Raw genomic sequence first — 20,175 nt, 5'->3', positions numbered from 1 at the left:
CCAGCCGACAACCACCAGGGGGGTGGAAAAATCGAGGCCCGCTGCTTAGGATCTAGACGGGCTCTTTTGGTTTCTCTTCTTGTTGAGGGGGCCGAGGCTGGTTTCTCGAAACCAACCGGGAAGATTTGAAAAACGGGGCCGTCCCGACAGCCAGCTCAAAAAGACAGAACCTTCCGGAAACCCACTGCACCTAAGCGGACTGGGCTGATGAGGCGGCTCACGTCACGGGAGGGCGAGGAGGGGACTGGGCTGCAAGCCCAGGCTGCCTGGCTGGAAAGGTCAGGGCCGGCTGGCATGTCTGGCGACACACACGGGAAGCCGCGATTACGCAGGCTGGCTCTGGTGCCGGCGCTGAGCCCCAGTGCAGAACCGTGGTGGGGGTGGGGGGGAGGGAGAGCCTGGGCCCAAGACCCTGAACTGTGAAAGGCGTTCTCGGGGCAGGGCTAGGTTAGGGGAGGAAAAACCAAACTGCCAGAAGCAGGAAGGGGCGGGGACTCCAAAGGGCTTCCCATTCGCAGCCTTGCTGGACACCTGACCCCAGCTTTCATCAAAGCCTCTCCAGACGGGGGCCCCACAGGCTTTTATGGGCCTGTGAGTCCGGGGCTATGGGGGAGGGGAGCTGAGAACCCGGCCATCTCCCTTCCCACCGGTCCTTCTGGCTCCTGCCCCCACCCCCCACCCCCAGCCCGCAGCCCACGTCTCTGAGGGATGTGATCTCTCTGGGCCTGGGGCTTTGCCAGGCGCCCCCGGGTTCCACTCTGCCTCCATGGCCTGTCCCCCGTCCGCGCCAGAGTGCTGCTTTGACACTCGACACATATTCGGGCTGCAGCAGGTCCCACGAGGGGCGCCCGAGGGAAAAGCAATGGTGGTGGCCTGGGGCAGGGCAAGAGCACATCTTGAGAGGGGCTGAGGGGTCTCGGATGTGGCTACCTGCGAGACTGCCTGGCTAGCCCTCGGCAGCTCCAACAAGTGGAGTTGTCTCAGGCAGCACCTTGGATGCTGATCACCCCTGAGAACGGGTCTCGACACGGTGACGATGAGAACCCGCTCTGGTGGGAAGCGGCTGGTGCCCCGTCTTGCCTCCCAGCACCAGGCTGTCCCGCGGTTCCCCTCACTTGTAACAACAAGGAAAATCAGTCCGCTGACAACGGCACAGAAACATTTTACAAAAGTGCTGGCTCAACATCCCAGGCAGATCACGTCTGTGCCCCAACTGGGGAGAGGAGAGAAGAGCCTCATGACAAGGTTCCTCACACGTTGCTGGAGGCAGCCGCTCGTCACAGCTTCTCTCAGTGAACCTGGTGTGAATGGTGCTTACAAAGCAGGGGCGGAGGGCAGGACACCGGTGGCAAAAGGATGGGCTGCGTGGGCATCACGCTGGCTCCTCCCTGGGACTTCCCTCCCTTCCCTTCCCCGCATCACCTCTCTCTGCAAAGGGGCCCAGGGATGACGGGCAGACCTGGTGCTGGAGGGCCACTCCCACTGCCCGGACAACAGCCACCTCTTTCTTAAAAGGACATCATGGGACACGGAACCAGTGTCCTGTTGAAATACTTCCCCTTGGCGAGACAGGCAGCAACCTTCGAAAGGAAACTTCTTTTATGGGGCTGTGATTTCCTGAGGATACCACACTCTAGATGTGCCCAGTGGCTCAAAAGGAATTAGGAATTTGCAGTTGGTAGTTGTATTTGTTTTTATTTTTGTAACACAAACAGGGAGAGAGGAGGCAAAGGGGCAGGGCGCAGCAACGTCCCAGGAACAGCTTCTGTGGCGGCATACGTTCCTACGTATTTGTTTTCAAAAGGCAGTTCTGAGGTCCGTGTTTCAGGAAACTCCCAAGGCTGTCAATCTCAGTGCAAACAGCTTAAAATAAAAACCTCCGGTCTGTTCACCACAGGAGGATCCAACTCAAAATGCAAAATAAGCCTGTTTGGAAAGCGCCCGCCCTCAAAACAAGAGCGAGGGCTTTAAAGACATACTAAACACAGAATCTTCCAGGAATCAAGTCAGCTGCGGCATCACAGAACCAAAAACACCAAATAACATATCCAACTGTAGAACTGCTGGCTTTAAAAAATAAAGGGGGGGGGGGCTTACGTAAAAAGGATCACAAAATGACAGACGGTGGGGGGGGACGGGGGCTCTTCCCCAACACCTGCCTCTTCTTTTTGCTCTGAACACACTCCCGAATCGGAGAGCAAGACCGCAGCGTCAGGGAGCGGCAACAGATGCTCAGGGGCAGCTCAGTCTCGGGGGGACGAGGGGCGGCTCACTGTTTGCCCGCCTGTCTGCCCGGCTTCTTTTCCGGCTGACCTCTGCCTGTGCCTGGGATCCCACCTCGGCCCCGGCCACCAAACACACCTGTGAAGACAGAGGAGGGGGCTGCAGCAGAGCCAGGTCTGGAAGTCCAGCTGAGATGTGGGGTGGTGCTCCAGAAAGTTCTCAGTGTTGACAAGGGACAAGACCAGGTCCCCAGGGGTACGAGGGATGGCAGGGAGGACAGAGGTCAGCTCCCAGTCACACTGGGGCTTGGGGCGGGCTTCCCGGGAGAGGGCCTGGGGCCAAGGTAGGGGGGAGTCATCAAAAGGACAGAGCCAGATGGCTTCCAGGAGGAGGGGAGCGAGAGCCCGAACAGGGACAGCACTCAGCCCAGGGGGAGGGGCACAGGCCCCCAGCTCTGAGGACCCAGGCTTCTCTTTCCCGGCACCGCCCACACCCAGAGAGAAACCAGAGTTCCTCTCTGCCCAGGAGAGAAACCGTTGGGAGATTCTGTGTGTCCAGCCTGGGGGCGGGGATAAGGGAGTTCTCTGCCCTCTAACCCCCGCTGGCCAGTGACGGGGCTGTGTTTCTAAGACATTTTATGTGGAGCCCGAGGTAGGAGCTGTGTAGGAGGCTGAGTAGTCAGGGATAGAACACAACCCCACCCAGGGAGGACCCGGAAGGACCAGGGCAGCATGGGGACGCAGAAAGGTGCCCCCAGTCCCCCTTCCGCCACAAACCCACAGCGGGCCCTACAGGGACTGACGCCAATGCCCGCAGAAGCTGCCTCTCCTCACCTCTCACGGGCAAGACCAGCTCTGCCACACACCCCACACACCGTGAGATTTCCAGCTGCCGCTGAGGGTCCCATGGCCTCTCTCTTCAGAGTGGCCCAAGGAATTACTCCTCCCTCAGTCTCTGCTCCTCTGGGCAGCTCACTCAACAGTGGTGGCCCCCAGCACGAAGAGCCAGCCCCCAGGTATGGAAAAGGCCCAGTTCACCCCCAGGCCTTGGTAACCCTCCATCTGGAGTGCCCTCTCCGCCTCCTCCCTCTGGCTCACTCCTGACGATCACGGGAGCCTCGAGGCTCCGGGCTGACTCTGTCCGTCCTGGCCCTGCCTATGAGCCCCCCGGGGGGGAGAGGGGGGCGGGACCTAGGCCTGGCACACAGAAGGCCCCTACAGATGGAAGAGACAAAGCCAGGGCCCTCCAACAAGAGGAGTGAGTAGGGAGTGGGGGGTCTGCAGATGGCCTCTGGGCTCAGGCCCCAGCTGACTGCACAACAAATTGAATTTTAAGCCAGATTTATAATCCCGGGGTTGGGGGTAGGGTGAGGGGAGTCGATCAAAAAGGCATGAACTCTTCCTTGTGTAAAGGAGAGACAGCAGGGAAGGGTCTCACGCCAGGCCCTGAGCTGGGATTCTCACCAGCAGCCTGGTGAGGCAGGGGCCCCCAGACTCTCTGCAGAGGGGAAACTGAAGCCGGGGAGGTGCCTCGCCATGCCCAGAGCACCTGCCAGGACCCACAGGTGGGCATCAGACGAGGGGTCAAGTCCCACGTCCGCACAGGCACCGCATCAGTCGGCTGGGCTGGACCCAGAGTTAAGGGAGCACCGATGACTGCTGCCGGGCAGAAGGGCCCAGGTCGGGGAGGAGGGGGGTCAGCACCACCCACCACGACTACACGATGCTCCTTGGGTTGGGCCTGTGGGGCTGGGGCAGGCAGCAAACAGCAGCACCAGGAGAGCCCTGTGAGTCATGACCCCCAGCTCTGCGTAGGGGGCTCAGAGCCAGGCCTGTGGCACCGTGACGGCACCACCCAAGAATGTCAACACTGGGACGGGATGGCTGACACGTGCTGCAGCCACCCTTCAGCAGCAAGGCCCGGGCAGACCCCGTGGCCTAGCCAGCTGGAGGGGTCGGGGGGAATGAGGGGAGAGAAAGGCCTACCTCGCCCAGCACCCCCCATGCCTCGACCCTTCTGCTGCTTCTGCTGCTGCAGGCCACCGCGGCCACGGCCCTTGGCCACCACCTCCTCCTTGACCATGTCGATGATCTCATCAGGTATGCGCAGGTACTTGATCGTGCTGCCACGGATGTAGCACTCGGGCATCCGCCAAAACTTGTCCCCATCCTGTGTGAGACAAGGGGGAGTCTCAGATCTGGGGAGCATGGGGGGGTGTCCCTGCAGAGGGGGTGCAGATGGCCAGGGCACATCTGTCCCTCATGTCCCCATTCCCACCCGGGCCACAGTCCTAGCCTCCCTGCACCTGCAATCACCCCTGCGTAGTTCTCAGTCCTGGACTTGACGTGGGGGTGGGGGAGCTGCCTTCCAGTGGAATCTCTCCAGACCCTTGGTATCCCTTTATACAGGAAGAGTCAGGGGATCACATGAGATAGCATCCTCATTCTCGACCTGTCCTCCTGTGTGGGACAGGGTTTGTTACCTGCGGCCCACAGCCCAGAGAAGGCTGTGGCCCTACGTACCAGGCACTGCCACAGCCTGGCCGTGGCCCAGCCCCTCCACTCTCCTGCCCCCAGCCTTCTAGAACCCACCTTCTGGAACCCTCTCCTCCTGCCCTGACTCACTCATTCATCCACATGTCTCCTGACAGGCTCTGAGCTGGGTGTGGGACACAAGTAAGTGGGATAGAGACTCTGTGTGACCGGTGAAGAGGGCGGGAGGGGGTGGCAAGGCTGACCAGAGGCGGCAACCAATGATGCCAGTTTTCAGAGGAGCTAATTAAGGCTGGAGAGATCAGGAGGCTTGCAAAGTCACAGACTCCGGAGCAATGCCAACGCTGCAGGTCCTAGGATGTCAACTGCCTCCCCCACCCCCCCGCCCCGTACCCTGTGACCAGCACAAGGCCTTGCTCCACACCCCCTCCTGTTGCCCTTGGGCAGGAGCCCAGGGCCTCTTCCTTCAGATTAGTTCTCCAGCCCCACCCCTGGTACCCTGAGCCAGAAGTCTTGGCAGCCCTCTCCTCCCTGCACATCCCTAGAAATCAGACCAAGACACTTCCCTTCTCAGAACCCATTCAGGGCCCCCTTGGCCCAAGGACAAGGTCCAAACTCCTCAGTGTGGCTCCCAAGGGCCTGAGATCTAGCCCCACCCTGGCTGCCCTCTCTCAGCTCTCGATGACGTGCCTTCCAGATGGAAACTTCTGGAACACACAGTGGGCTTCTTGCCTCTAGCACTTTGCATATGCTATTCCCACTTTTCCATGTCTGGCTAACTCTGACCCCCGACAGGCCTTGCTTCCCAGCCTCCTTGAAACCCCCAGTCCTCATGTATAACACTTCCCAGCAGTGCCTGGGTCAGGCCGGTCTGGCCCAGTGGAAGTACTCAACATGACAAATGGAAAACTAAGGGCCAAAGGGAATGTCTGGGGGCCAACTCTTCCCAGGAGTGTGCACAAGCCCCCAACCCGCACAGGAATCCCATGAGGTCTCGGGGCACTCCTCTCCCAGGAAAGGTAGGCCAGGGGCCAAGTCCGCAGGGATGCAAAGTACAGCCTGACAGAAACAGAATGATTCCATGGAAGCTCAGGGCTGGGACTGGCTGCTCAGGGCTCAGCTTTCCCTTGGCCAAGGACGGGCTGGGCCCAGCACACTCCCTGCAGGAACCAGAGCTTACTCTGCATTCCCTGGCAAGAGCTGAGCAGCCTGAGCTGAAACCACCCTCCAACCAACCTTAGCTTTCCAGTGCTTTCTTGGCCCCTGGGGTGTCTGTATCCTGCCCATGCTGCCTGCTGCCCAAGGGAGGTGCTGCTACCACATGTTTACAGACGAGGATGCCGGAGAGCCCAAGTGACACTGAACCTCACACCGGCCTCTCTTTCCAACCAGTAGATACAAAGGGAGGACGACCCAGGAGGACCCACATGTCCAATCTCTGCTGGCGGTGGAGGTCAAGGCTGACCTTGCCCTGAGAACTGGTGGATGCTTCCAGGCCCCAGCAGTGGACGCAGACCTACTGGCCACGCGCTCAGCTATGCACTGTGACAGTGTCTGCTATAGCCACACTGGAACTGCCCAGACACCTGCTGCCAGAAGAGCGGCATGAAAACCCGGAGAAAGTTTCTAGCGGAACACCTCCCACAGTGTACCATCACAAGAAGCAGGGCACAGAGCCACACAGGTGAGGGGAGACGGTCACACTTACCAGTTTGCCTGCCGGGGTGTGAACCATCCAGGAGGACGGCCCAGGGGCAAGACGGGCTGCCTAGTGCTCTGCTGTACTCTGGGATGGCAAGCCTCAGGGCACCTGCCCACGGGCTCAAGACAGCCCCATTCTGGATGGTCCCCCTGCACCTTCCTCCCCTGTAACATAGGGGGCTGTTGCCAAAAGGGGGATGGAGACTGGAATCAAGGCAGAAGGAAAGCCCTGGCAAACCCCAACACAGGTTAGCAGTAGAGAGCCCTGCCTTCACCACTATCATCATTCTCATTGCTCTGTGGGTCATCCTGAGGGCTGGGGAGGCCTGGGACCCTAGACCCCCAGTCCTGGCCCATCCAGGGGTCCTCCTGGCCCTGTACTTCCTGGTTTGAGGCCTTGGGAGGTAAACAAGTTTCCTAGTCCACAGGGCCACAGGGCTGCCCTCGCCCCCTGGTGGCCTGGATATCCCATGGCCACATCACCCTGGCCTGCTGGGTGAGAGATATACACAACCAGGACCAAAGGCAGCAGAGGCTGACAAGGAAGGTCAGGCTTGCCTTGGAGGCCACCGCCCTACCTGGACACTAGGGATCTGTAGCCAGAAGTGCCCCCTAGGCCTAAGTCTTTCTTGTTTAGGATGGGCACCAGAGGTGGGCGGATGGGGCAGCGTCCCCATAGGTGCAAAGTCCGGGGCACTAGGTGGAGTTGGAGGCCCACACATCTGCCCCCACCACACCTGGACCAGTCACTCGGGCCCCGCCCTTCCTAAGTCCCGACTTCTTCCATAGCCTTACCCTGGCGGGATGACCTGGCAGATGTCATCCCACAAGGGCAGGGAGGGGCCTTCACTCCCCTGAAGGCGCTGAGGCTCTATAAGCCCCAGATCTTATACCAGCCTGGCCCTGCCTGACCAGCTGTGCCAGAAGGCCCCCAGGCAGTGGGCACCGACTCAGGGCACGAGGGCACTCACCCTAGATGTGCAGATCACCTCTCGAAGGTTAATGTTCATCCAGTTATCACAGCTCACCAGGTGCCCATTGTATGTCTCTCCATTTTTGAGTTCCACCAGCTGGAAAGAAACGGCCCCAAGTCAGCCATGGGCCCCAAGGGAAGCACAGCCCTACTTCTAAGAGCTACGGGACTATGGCCCGGGCCTCATTCTGACACAACCTAGCACCTCTTGGGACCCAGTAGCCACAGCACATGGTGCCTAACATGGTCCACACACACATACACACCCACACACCCACCCCCCCACCCCCTGACCCCCGGCCTCAGTGGCCCATCTTACAGGCGACATGTTTTACATCCTCTGTATGTTTTGCTGGGCATCATAGACTTCTATGATGAAACCAAAACAAATTTTTTTTTTTTAAAGTTTATTTATTTTTGACAGAGACAGAGTGCAAGCATGAGCTGGGGAGGCGGAGAGAGAGAGAGAGAGAGAGAGAGAGAGAGAGAGAGAGAGAGAGAGAGAGAGAGAGAGACACACACAGAATCCGAAGCAGGCTCCAGGCTCCGAGCCATCAGCACAGAGCCCGATGCGGGACTCGAACCCACGAACCATGAGATCATGACCTGGGCCAAAGTCGGACGCTTAACCGGCTGAGCCACCCAGGTGCCCCGAAACCAATTTTTTTGTGCAAAGCAAACAAACAGAAAAACAGAAAACAAAAACCAAACAAACCCACAAAAAATCCTTTACAAATTTTTCTTTAAAGGAACCAGCGAGACTTGGGTAACAGTGGCCACTGATTGATTCATGACAGCTGGGAAGGCACACCTCAGCTGGTCCGGGCAGGTGTGCCAGGGGCAGGTGTTCTTTGATGGCACATGTGTGAGCTTTGGTGGTCTGGAAAGTCTTTTTCCATCCAACGCTTACTTACTAGTCTATTTTATTTTATTTTATTTATTTATTTTTAAAGCTTTCTTTTTTAAAAATTTTATTTATTTTGTGTTTTTTATTTTTATTTTTTAACATTTATTTATTATTGAGAGACAGAGAGAGACTGAGCATGAACAGGGGAGGGGCAGAGAGAGAGAGAGGAAGACACAGAATCCGAAGCAGGCTCCAGGCTCCGAGCTGTCAGCACAGGGCCCAACGCAGGGCTCGAACTCATGAACCGTGAGATCACGACCTGAGCTGAAGTAGGACGCTTAACTGACTGAGCCACCCGGTTGCCCCCTTACTTGTATATTTTAATGTGTTTTGGAAAAACACAAGTAGTAGCACATCATTCTGAAAATATGCTGACATTTAAAAAAGAATCAACTCAGGGAAAAAAAAAAAAAAAAAGAATCAACTCAGGTACCTGCCCAGGAGAAATAAAAACAAACATCCACGCAAGAACGAGTGTACAAATGTCACTGCGGCCAAAACAATCCCAAATAGACAAAAAATAGAAACCACCCACATGTCCATCAGCAGCAGACAAATGGATAAACAAACTGTGGTATGTCCATACAAAGGAGTATCACATGGCCATAAGGAACGAAGCCCTGATACACGTTAAAATGTGGACGAACCTCGAAAAATATCATGCAGAGTGAAAGAAGACAAACACAAAAGGCCACACAGTGTATGATCCCATTTCTAGGAAACGTCCAGAAGAGGCAGATCCATAGAGACAGAAGGCAGGTTAGTGGTTGCCAGGGGCTGGGGGAAGGGGAGTCACTGTTAACAGGGATGGGGTTTCCTTCCGGGGTGATGAAATTGTTCTGAAACTACACAGAGGTGGTTGTTTATAACACTGTGAATGTACTAAATACCCCTGAGTTGTATGTGTTAAAAGGCTGAATTGTAGGGGCGCGGGGCTGGCTCAGTCAGAAGAGCATGTGACTCTTAATCTCGGGGTTGTGAGTTTGAGCCCCTTGTTGGGTGTAGAGACTGCATAAATAAATGAATTAAGTAAAAACTTCAAAAAAAAAAAAAAAAAAAAAAAAAAGGTTCAGGGGCGCCTGGGTGGCTCAGTCAGTTAACCTGCCGGTTTCGGCTCGAGTCATGATCTCACAGTTCATGGGTTCCAGCCTCACATCAGGCTCTCTGCTGTCAGCGCAGAATCTGTTTTGGATCTTCTGTCTCCCTCTCTCTGACCCTTGCTTGCTTGTGCATGCACACACACACTCTCTCTCTCAAAAGTAAATAAACATAAAAAAAAAAAAAAAAAAAGATTGAACTATGAATTATATTTCAGTAAAAAAGAGAGAACAGGATATATTGACGTATATCACACACTGTATGATTATGGGCAAAAGTCACTTAGGGAAAAAACACGTGTTATGTGATCCCATGTATATTTTTGAAAAGCACATTCATGTTTATACACGTATGTTAAAAGTCTGGATGTGCAGGGCACCTGGCTGGCTCAGTAGGTGTAGCATGTGACTCTTGACCTTGGGTTTGTGAGTTTGAGCCCCAGTTGGGCCAGGAGTCTACTTAAAAAAAAAAAAAAAGTGTAGATGTGCATATATCAAAGATATAGTTAATTTGCTGGGAAGGTTAATGAAGAGAAGCTTCTAGGTTTGTTTTTTTTTTTTAATTTTTTTTTTTTTTTTAACGTTTTTATTTATTTTTGAGACAGAGAGAGACAGAGCATGAATGGGGAAGGGCAGGGAGACAGGGAGACACAGAATCAGAAACAGGCTCCAGGCTCTGAGCCATCAGCCCAGAGCCCGACGCGGGGCTCGAACTCAGGGACCATGAGATCGTGACCTGAGCCGAAGTCGGACGCTTAACCGACTGAGCCACCCAGGCGCCCCCGCTTCTAGGTTTTTTTTTAATGTTCACTTGTTTTTGAAGGAGAGAGAGACAGAGCATGAGCAGGGGAGGGGCAAAGAGAGAGAGACACACAAGAATCTGAAGCAGGCTCCAGGCTCTGAGCTGTCAGCATGGAGCCCAACGTGGGCTCGAACTAAAGGGCCGTGAGATCATGAACTGAGCTGAAGCCGAATGCTTAACTGATTGAGTTACCCAGGTGCCCCTGGAGCTTCTAGTTTCTATGTATCTCTAGTGTTTGACATTTTTTTAAAAAGTTTATTTATTTTGAGAGAGAGAGAGAGAGAGAGAGCATGTGTGTGTGTAAGTGTAAGCAGAAGACGGGCAGAAAGAGAGGGACAGAATCCAAGCAGGGTCCGCACTCAGCGCAGAACCTGACCTAGGGCCTGATTCCACAAAACTTGAGATCGTCACTTGAGCCGAAATCAAGAGTCGGATACTTAACCCACTGAACCACTCAGGTGCCCCATGGCGTTTGACCGTTTCTCCCCCTAAGTTTTTAAACATTTATTTATCTTTGAGAGCGAGAGAGAGAGAGAATCCCAAGCAGGCTCTGCATCGTCAGCACAGAGCCCGACACAGGGCTCGATCCCATGAACTGTGAGATCATGACCTGAGTCGAAATCAACAGTCGGATGCTGAACTGCCTGAGCCACACAAGTGGCCCAGTGTTCGACATTTTAAGAAGCATGTATTACTTTTATAAGCAGCAGAACTAACCCAGGTCCTGACACAGGCAGAAGAGGGTTAGGAGGGCAGGTCTGCCTCACCCTTTGCCCAGTATCCCCACCCCCATTCTGAGGCTGGCCCCCACTGAAACTCATTGCCCCCGGCCCACATGGACTCACCATGGGATGATTCTGAGCAGTCTTCAGCAGCGACAAGGGAAGCTGTAAGGCAAACAAAGGCACGTGACTTGTCTGTCTGATCAGCACCAAGGAGCCTTGGCCTCTGGGCACGGCCGGGACTCCAGTCTCACAAATCTGCCAGCTCATCACAGCGCTGGGGGTGTGGGAGCCTGCATCCCTCACCCCCCCCCCCCCCCCCCGATAGAAGACACGTGCTCCCAACGCTGCCCAACCCCAGGACACACAGCCGCCTCCCGGTGTGGTAAAATCTCGAACACTTCCCTCCTGCCCAAGATCAGAGGCAGCAGTCACCTGGTCTTGGGGCTGACCAAGGGCCTTTCTTTATAACTCACGTTGCATACATTTACACCCTCGACAGGAAAGGGCTTAGCCCTCCATGCTTATCCGTAGCATCACAGCACACAGGTCCTACTGCTGGTCACGTTTTTCACTCAACTGCTGTCTCTGAGATGCATCCATGTGAATACATGCAGCTCCTTCAACTTCATCCTCAGTGAGGTTATTGTCACACCCACTCTCCAGATGGGGATACTGAGGCTTAGAGACTGAGGACCTTGCTGGGCACCATAGAGCTAGTAAGAGATAGAGCCTGGCTTGACCCCATCTGCTGGAAGGCAGTTCATGCCGAGCCCACGCCTCAAAGGGCAGCCAAGCAGCTGGGAGTCAGCCTTGATCGAAGGTGCCTATGTCTGAGCTAGGTTTTCAGGGAGCACTCCATCAGGTAGGAGGAAGAAACATTCCAGAAAAAAAATCTGTCATCACTACAAGTGACGGCAAATAAAAGATGCACTCTCTGAAATATCACCCAAAGTTTTCAAGATATTAAAAAAAAAAAAAAAACCTGCTCTTCTCATTTTGGGTGCACAAATCACGACCCACATGCTAAGGGCCTGCCTCTCGGTCTCCAGGAGGGTGACCTCGGGTGGCAGTGCTTGGGTCCGGGATTCAATGACAGGCCATCTGGCAAGGCCAGATGAAGGTTCCGGACCGAGGGTCCCACGGAGGAGACACTGCCTCAGCGGGGGGGACAGGAGCTTCACTGTACCCTGCCCTCACCCTCCCAACGCAGGGCAGCTGCTTCTCCAGGTGGTGGCAACCGGAGGCCAGAAATGGCCCTCCACCCCCACAGGGGGGGCCCAGTGGAAAGACTTGAGCGGGGATTCCCACATCCCATAGACCTTCTCTATGAAGGGCTGCCCAGGGGAGGTCCAGCGCCGGCAGGAAGCCAGGCCCAAGCCCACTTCCTGTATTGGCTTCCTGGAAGGGCAAGAGAAGAAGGGGCCACGTGGAGAAGTGGTGGCTGCTGAGAGGAGGGCGGGCAAGCAGGCTGGGGCCCCAAAGAGACAACCTGCAGCATCTGTGCCCTCATTTGTGCGATGGTGCCCAGGTGCAGACAGCCATGGAAAAACAGGAGGCTCCGACTCCCACGTGGGGCCGCGAGCCTCGGTCGCCTTTTACAGTGGAGAAGCCTCAGGCTTTCCTGGGCAAGCCTGTTGTCTTGTGTCCAAAATGGGAATGTGGACCAGGGTGACACGCTCGGGTCTTCCTCCCAGATTACCTGAGGGGGCAGGGCCAGGCTGGCCCTGGAAGGCAAAAAGGAAGATGGACTCAGCACTGAGAGGCAGAGAGAAGTGCAGCCAAGGCCCCTCTAGATGAGGGAACAGCGGCCAGAGCAGGAGGGACCTTCCAGGGACACACAGCAAGATCCTGGTAAAGCCCATGAAAGCAAGCTGATGTCCGTCAGCAGGGGACCCACAGGGGTCCTCCTACAGCATACGCACCTTCTTTTTAATTTGTTTTATTTTTGGGAAAGCACAAGCGAGGGAGGGTCAGAGAGAGGGGGACAGAGGATCCGAAGCAGCCTCTGCACTGACAGGCTGACAGCAGCGAGCCAGATGTGGGGCTGGAACTCATGAACTGTGAGATCCTGACCTAGGCTGAGCTCAACTGACTGAGCCACCCAGGTGCCCTGCTTTTTTTTTTTTTTTTTTTTTTTAAGTTTATTTATTTATTTTTGAGAGAGAGGGAGTGGGAGGGAGGGCGTGAGCGGGGGAGGGGCAGACAGAAAGGAGAGAGAATCCCAATCAGCACAGAGCTCGAACTCACGGAACTGTGAGATCAGGACCTGAGCCGAAATCAAGAGCCTGACACTTAACTGAGCCACCCAGGCACAGGCTTCTATGCCGGCGCTGGCCTTTCCCTTGTCCCGGCTACTGGCAGCACAGCCCTGGAGAAGCCACGGCTTCCTCGGCTGTCACTGGCAGTGCCCTATTCACAAAGCAGCTGAGAAGGCGTCTGAGACACAGAAGGCACCAAAACCTGCTCCCAACACTCCCCTGCACATCCAGTCCCCAGGCAGGTCACAAGGCCAAGCCAGCTCCAGCCAAACTGGACCATTCGGTTTCTCACAAGCCACACCCATTTGTGCTGCACGACCTTTGTTCCCCAAGTTCCCTCTGCCTGAGCTGTCCTTCCCCAGGCTGGTAGCTGCTCCCATATCACTTCCTAAGGCTCTTGGCCAAGCCCTCATAATAACCTCGTCTAGGGATTGAGATTTCCACCTGGGCCACCCACTGCTGCTTCCATTATAGGACAGAGCCAGTCTCTAATTATCTTGTTTATTATGTCTCCCTGGCTAGACTGGAAAACTCAGAGGGTGTGGACTTTGTCCAGTGCCGAGCTTGGAGCCAGGCACTTGAGAGGGACTCAGTAAATATTTGCTGAACAAATACACAAGAAAATGCACACATCATCCAGGGAGGCAAGCGGTGTGGGTGGAATAACTGCCCCACCCCACAGATAAGAAAAGGCGAGGCTCAGATGGGGAGGGGTGGCATCGGAACAGTCCCCCCAAGGCTGCAATGGCCGGGAGCAGTGTCCACATCTTGCCATCTTCCAGATCTTTATCCCTAAACTGAGCCGGAGACAGAGGCTAGAGGAAGGGGAAGATCCCTGAGAACTTAAAAAACTCGGTGGGGAAGAAGTTCTTGAAGGTGACCAGGGAGATGGCACAGGGCAGGACACCATTGGGGGAGACAAGGCCATCCGGAGTTGGGAAAGTCAAAAGCTTCAGAAAAGAGCCTCCCTTCCTCTAGGCTTTTTCAGAATGTCTGGGGTCTGGTTCTCAGGTCTAAACCAATCTAAGGCTAGACCTGACAGCTTCCTGAGGCTCCCAGTTCAGGAAGCTGTCATGGATCCACCCTCCAGACCTCCTGCTTTCGGCCCCACCATGACCACAGGGAACTGGCAGTGTGTCATGCCTTGTCCCTTCGTGAACATTCTTCAGGCTGAAAAAATAAGTCTTTCCACAAGCACGGTTCTAGGCTCAGGCAACAACTTATCAGGGATAAAAGTCAAAGATCCTGCCTCCAGGGAGCTTAACGAGGAAGGAAACTTCCGGTTCCGCCCATGCCCTCAGGTCAATTCTGCCCTCACTCCCTTCTCTCAATTCCTGCAACAGCCAGCAGTATTTAGTGCAAGCCTTCCCTAACCCTCAGGGTGACTGGTGCTGATGGGCTAGGCACTCTCCTTAGGAGGCTTGGCTCTGAATTTCTGTGTGGTCCTGCTTCCCTGTCCACACATTTTAATTTTTTATTTTTTTGAGGAGAGAGAGAGCACGCAAAAAGAGGGGCAGAGGGAGAGAATCCAAAGCAGGCTCCATCCTCAGCTACGGGGCTCCATCCCATGACCCTGGGGTCATGACCTGAGCCAAAATCAAAAGTTGGACGTTCAACAGACTGAGCCACTCAAGTACCCCTACACATTTTTTTTTTTTTTTTTAAGTAAGCTCTACGCCCAACGCGGGGCCTGAACTCACACCCCCAGTATCAAGAGTCGCATGCTCTACCAACGGAGCCAGCCAGGCGCACCTCCCTGTCTATACACTGAAGGCACAGGAACTCTCTGGCCTAAGTCCAGAACTTCCAGACCCGAGAGCAGCATGGTTCTGGAGAGGTTTCCGGTCAGGGCCTCAGTTTCTCCTTCAGTGAATTGGGAGGGTGCAGTGATTCCACTCGTGGTTCAAAACGCCCTTTCTCCAGAAACGACACCCTGTGTGATCCAGGGAGAAGGCAAATCTCCTCTATGGGCCGGCTTTTTTCAGCCTGAAAACGAGTGGCACAGAAGACTTGTGCTAACATTCTAAGAACCTTGCAGGTCTTGAAAGTCTCGGAACTGGCTTAACTTGAGAACTCAGATCGGCCCTCTGTCGCTCCACCTTTCCAATATATGAAGTTAGATTAGGTCGGATGCATTTGGAGCCACTCCCTGCCCGAACTCATTCTAAGGCGTTCACCGGACCCTTTGCCGGGTCCCCTCTCTCAGGCCTCGGTTTCCCCATCTGCAAGGTGGGAAGACTGCAGCTAGGCAGACGTATTATGAGTACACGTTCGTCCAATCCTAAATTCCCTGAGAGCGACGTGCTGGGTGCCCTGGGAGACCTCCCTGCCCTCGTCTGCGGCCGGGGGGTAGAATCGAGGCCCTGGCTGCACGCTAGCTCCGCGTCGCCCCTGCCTCAGCGCCCGCCGCGAAGGCGCTCGGCGGCCGCGTCCCCCGCCTCCCGGAGAGACCTCGCAGCCGCGCAGCCCTCACCATGGTGTCGGCGGGGAGCCGGCTAGCCGATCACTTCCGCCGCCGCCGCTCACGCTCCTGCCGGTAGCCGCCCTGCCGCGCGCCACTAAGCTGAAATGAAGTGGCAGCGACGCGAGCCAGTCAGCGCGGGGCTCGAGGGAAGAGCAACCAATCAACGTGGAGTAGGGAGGGGTCGGCTAGACAAGAGGGACAAGGTTGGCTGTGTTCTCGCTGGAGGAATACGAGAGAGGGCCGTAAAGTGTCGACGTGAGTGCTGAAAAAGGGGCGGAGCCACGCGCGCCAGCGCCAGTGGCCTTGTGGGTAAAGGCGCATGCGCAGGTGAAACTCTCGTTGCTCTCCTGGGCTCCGCGCTGTGGGCAAAGCCGGATATTGCCACAATTTGCAAAGGAAGGAATTGAGGCTTCGTGGTTATTGGGTTGTGTCTAATGCCTCCCTTAGGGCTCCTACACTTCTGATTTTAGTTATTTTAGTTGAGCCTCGCCCCAGGCACGTCTTTTGGTAGGTTGGAATCCCGACTGTGCCTCTCTGAGCCTCAGTTGGGTGGCCATCAAGGGTTCCTTCCTCTGCTTTGACCTTCAAGCTTGTAAGTGAGCAGTAGGTGCCTTCCTCCAGTGACTACTCTTTTCCAGGTGTCCTGAGTGTCAGCATTGGCACGAGAGCCTTTCTTACCAAGACCAGGGCCAAGTTCTTCCAGCTAAGAAGGCCCTATATTTCCTGGAGCCTGCTTGGGGAGGCCTTGACGCTCACGTTCTCAATAAAAATTCCCCTGCATCAGGCCTCAGAGACCCGAGCAGAAAAAGATGGGAACACATAGGCCTAGCCACCTCCCACTAAAATCTCCCCTCTAGGACCTGGTGAGGGAGGGAGATCTGGGTGCCCAGCGCTGCTATAAATGAGCTGAGTCAGGCATGTTATTCCCTTTTCCCTCCTCCTTAAAAACTGAAATAATCATCTCTACCAACCAGGGTTACTGTGTGGCTTGAAAAAATATGGAAGCCACATAAAGTGCCAGGCACCTGGGAGCGCTGAATCAACAGTTGTCCTTCAAGCCTTAGCTTGGGGTCCTTCCACCCCCCGGGAACCAACTTTGAAGACTCAAGGGCACATAGCCTATCAAGAGGGTGACCCCAGGAAACCCCTATTGGAGGTGGAGACTGAGAAAGGGAGGGTAGGATCCTTGCAGGGGGCACCAATGGGTAGTCAATGCAGTAGTCTAGCAACTGGGGGTGAGTCCAGCTGGAGACCTCACGGAGACAGCAGAAAAGCTGGTGTCTTAATAGTGATTCCACCTAGGGTCAGGGCAGCTGGGGTATATATTCAAGCTTTCTCTAGCATTGGCTTAGGCCTGGGTGCTGGTGGGGTCTGGGTTGTGTGCAGGACACTGGTAGGTGACTAATAGTGATATGCCACTGGGTTAGAGGGATTAGAATGACAAGCCAAGCCTTGTTTGCCAATGTTAAAAAGGCTGATTAAGGTAAACAACAGAAACTGCGGTACCATGAACTGTCTTGGCATCAGCATGGTGGTGGAAATAGGAAGAAAATCACAGGCTGGTACACTCCTTTCTGATTTTCCTCGACTTCTGTGCTTACAGTTTCTTCTTTGGCCCAACTGGCAAACGCCTGTTCATCCTTGAAAACTCTGCTTGGGTGACCCCGTGTGGCAGACTGCAGTCACTGCAGTTGTTGTCGGCCCTTTTAACATAGGGATGGCCAGGCAGAATAGAAGGCTCCATCCCCCCGGCCCATCATGATTGGTTAAAAGAGGAGCATGTGACCAGCCAAGGTTAATTAGGATCTCCCTTGGGAGGGATGCTGAGGCTGGCCAAGAGAGCTTTCCATGGAGGTTGTTAAAAGTGACACAGTGAAAGACTAGGATTGGTTTTCTGGACGATGCTTTCTCTGCATGGTGAATCCAACCTCCACAAGAGCTACCGTGTGGGTAAGGAGGCATGGTGTGAGCCCCTGGATCCAGCTGTACCTGAAGCCATGCAGTGTGACTTTCCACTTAGCCCAAAATGTTGTCCTTTATTGCTTAATTCTCTTGGAGTTTGGGGTCGGTCCCCGGCAGTTGGCATAAGGTGCACGAATGTATAGGTGCTCTGCGAACCTTTCCGTGATAGCCCCCCAAATCTAATCGCCCCTTCTCTTACACTTTGAACTTCAGTAGCTGGCACTGAATCACTACCTGGTCTGTGTCACATTGTCATTGCTTGCTTGCCCACTTAAGCCTTCTCAACTCTGACGTGTAGGCCCCTGTTTATCGCTGTCAGCCAAGTTCCTGCTTTTCATCAAGGACACGTGACCCAGGCTCAACCAATCAGAAGGCTCCCCTGGGATGGTTCTGAACTGGCAGAACCCGAGCGGGAGTCAAGTACAGACCTCCCCATCTCGACTTCAGAATCTTGGCCGTATTTAATCCTGGATCCAGCTGTACCTGATGCTTCATAAATCCTCCTCTTTCCTTATCCCTTGAACCAATAATGCTATTTTTTTTTTTCCAGTCTACTTTAAATTGTGTTTCTGGGGGGCGCCTGGGTGTCTTTGTTGAGTGGTGGACTCTTGATTTCAGCTCAGGTCATGATCCCAGGGTGGGGATCTAGCCCCAAGTTGGGCTCTGTGCTGAGTGTGGAGCCTACTTGGGATCGTCTCTCTCTCTCTCTCTCTCTCTCTGCACCCCACCCCTCAAATAAAAATAAAATAAATATAAGTTGTGTTTCTGACAGCAGAAACCTGAAGAGTAAAGGTCAAGGTATCTGTCAAATTAACAAAAACACTCTACCCTACACTAAAAAAGGGGGGGGGGGGTTGAAGAATTGTAAGACCCCATGCTGTCAAAGTGGTGGTGAAAACTGGTACACATATATTTCCTTTCGAGTGGGGAAAACATTGGCATTGTTGGCCAATTAGGTCTCAAAATCCACAGACGTGTCACGTCCTTCAGTAAGCCATTTCCGAAATTTTATACCAAGGAGATCTTGCAAAGGAAGGGAACCACTCTATGCCAAGGCCTTGCAGCAACGTTGCCAATTGTAAAATAACACAAAGAACATCAAGGTCTAACAGCAGTGGACTGGTTGCATAAACTACGGTTCACCCACTAGACGGAATATTTTCCATTCATTAAAAATTATATGTAACCTCGCCATCATCGCCAAGGGTGGGCTGAGCTCCGTGACTCACTTTCAAAGAACAGAGCAGAGAAAGGGGAAAATAGTGACTTGACGGTGGAGACATGTAACAGTTGCCACACACAGTGGGGTGAATGGCAGGCCCCGAAAGACACGTCCAGGTCCTGACTCCGGAACCTGGGAATGTGACCTTATTTGGAAAAAGAGGCTTCCCACATTTAATCAAGTTAAGGGTATTGAGATGAGATTGTCAGGGGTTTAGGGTGGAGCCCAAACCCAGTGACTGATGTCCTTCTAAGAGAAAGGCAGAGGGAGATTTGAGACACAGAGAGAACAGAGGCAGAGTTTGGGGTGATGCAACCATAAGTCGAGGAATCCCCAGGAGCTGGAAGATCCAATGAAGGATCTTCCCTTAGAGTCTCCAGAGGGAAGATGGCCCTAGGGACACCTTGGTTTTGTGCTTCTGGCCTCCTGAACCTTGAGGGAAGAGATTTGCGTTGTTTTAAGCCACCGAATTTGTGGTCATTTGTTATGGCAGCCACAGGAGACCCAGATGACACCACTATGAGAAATTGTGTGGATGTTAGGGATCCCTGCTACGATGAGACGAAAGGGGCGTCTCACCTCTCCGGTCTCCCCCAAATACCCACAGCCCCGTTCTAATCACAGCAAGAACATCAAACAGACCCAGATGGAGGGTACCCCACAGGACACGGGCCAGTCTTCCTCAAGACTGCTCAGGTCATGAACAACAAGGAAAGACACATATCCCATTCTATTAAGGAAAAAAAAAAAAAAAGATTCCCCCTTATTCTGTGTGACCACATTGTCATCCACGCTAATGCATGGAAACAATTCTTTACAAATGAAACTTGGTTTTTCAACAACTCTGAGAAGTTCGGTGCGGTACTGAGTCCATTACATCGTATCGATGTCAATTTCTGGTTTGGCAATAGTTTAGTAAGATGGACCATTTTACGGGGCCAAGCTGAGCGAAGGGTCCATGGAAATGCTATTTTTGCAACTTTATATTAGTCTTCAGCTGTTTCAAAAAGAGAAGTTATAAAAGCTGAGTGACCAAAAGACTGGAAAGCAGCCTGTCGAAGAGATACTTGTATACCCGTGTTCATAGCTGCTGTCTTCGTGACGGCCAAAAGGTGGGAGCAGCCCAAGTGTTCACGAAGGGATGAATGGAGAAAAAATGTGGCGTATTCATACAATGGGGTATTATCAGCCTTAAACAGGAAGGAAGTCTGACACATGCCACGGTCACGGAGGAACTTTGAGGACACTGTGCTAACTGAAATAAGCCAGTCACAAAAAGACAAAGGCTGTATGATTGTATTTATATGAGGTCCCTAGAGCAGTCATAGTCATAGAGACAGAAAGTAGAA

General features: G+C 53.9%; 1 protein-coding gene across 2 annotated transcripts in view; it reads right to left on the bottom strand.

Moving 5' to 3' along the window:
- Nucleotides 1–1,675: 1,675 nt before the first annotated feature.
- The window catches only part of LSM4 (LSM4 homolog, U6 small nuclear RNA and mRNA degradation associated), a 26,842-nt gene continuing 8,342 nt past the window's right edge, over nt 1,676–20,175 (bottom strand). The window contains exons 1-5 of one of the 2 annotated variants that reach the window (XM_058727431.1): nt 15,652–15,771; nt 11,041–11,082; nt 7,388–7,486; nt 4,209–4,392; nt 1,676–2,361 (exon numbers count right to left, since the gene is read on the bottom strand). In XM_058727431.1, coding sequence (XP_058583414.1) covers nt 2,270–2,361; nt 4,209–4,392; nt 7,388–7,486; nt 11,041–11,082; nt 15,652–15,654 — 420 coding nt within the window. In that variant the 5' untranslated portion in view covers nt 15,655–15,771 and the 3' untranslated portion in view covers nt 1,676–2,269. Of the gene's footprint in view, nt 2,362–4,208; nt 4,393–7,387; nt 7,487–11,040; nt 11,083–15,651; nt 15,772–20,175 lie in introns of those variants that run through there. The other variant, XM_058727430.1, reaches the window with a different exon arrangement.

The sequence above is a fragment of the Neofelis nebulosa genome, chromosome 4 (assembly GCF_028018385.1).
Source record: "Neofelis nebulosa isolate mNeoNeb1 chromosome 4, mNeoNeb1.pri, whole genome shotgun sequence".
Classification (NCBI taxonomy): Eukaryota; Metazoa; Chordata; class Mammalia; order Carnivora; family Felidae; genus Neofelis; species Neofelis nebulosa.
Note: the sequence above shows the minus strand (reverse complement) of the source record. Positions and strands in the feature narration are given on the sequence as shown.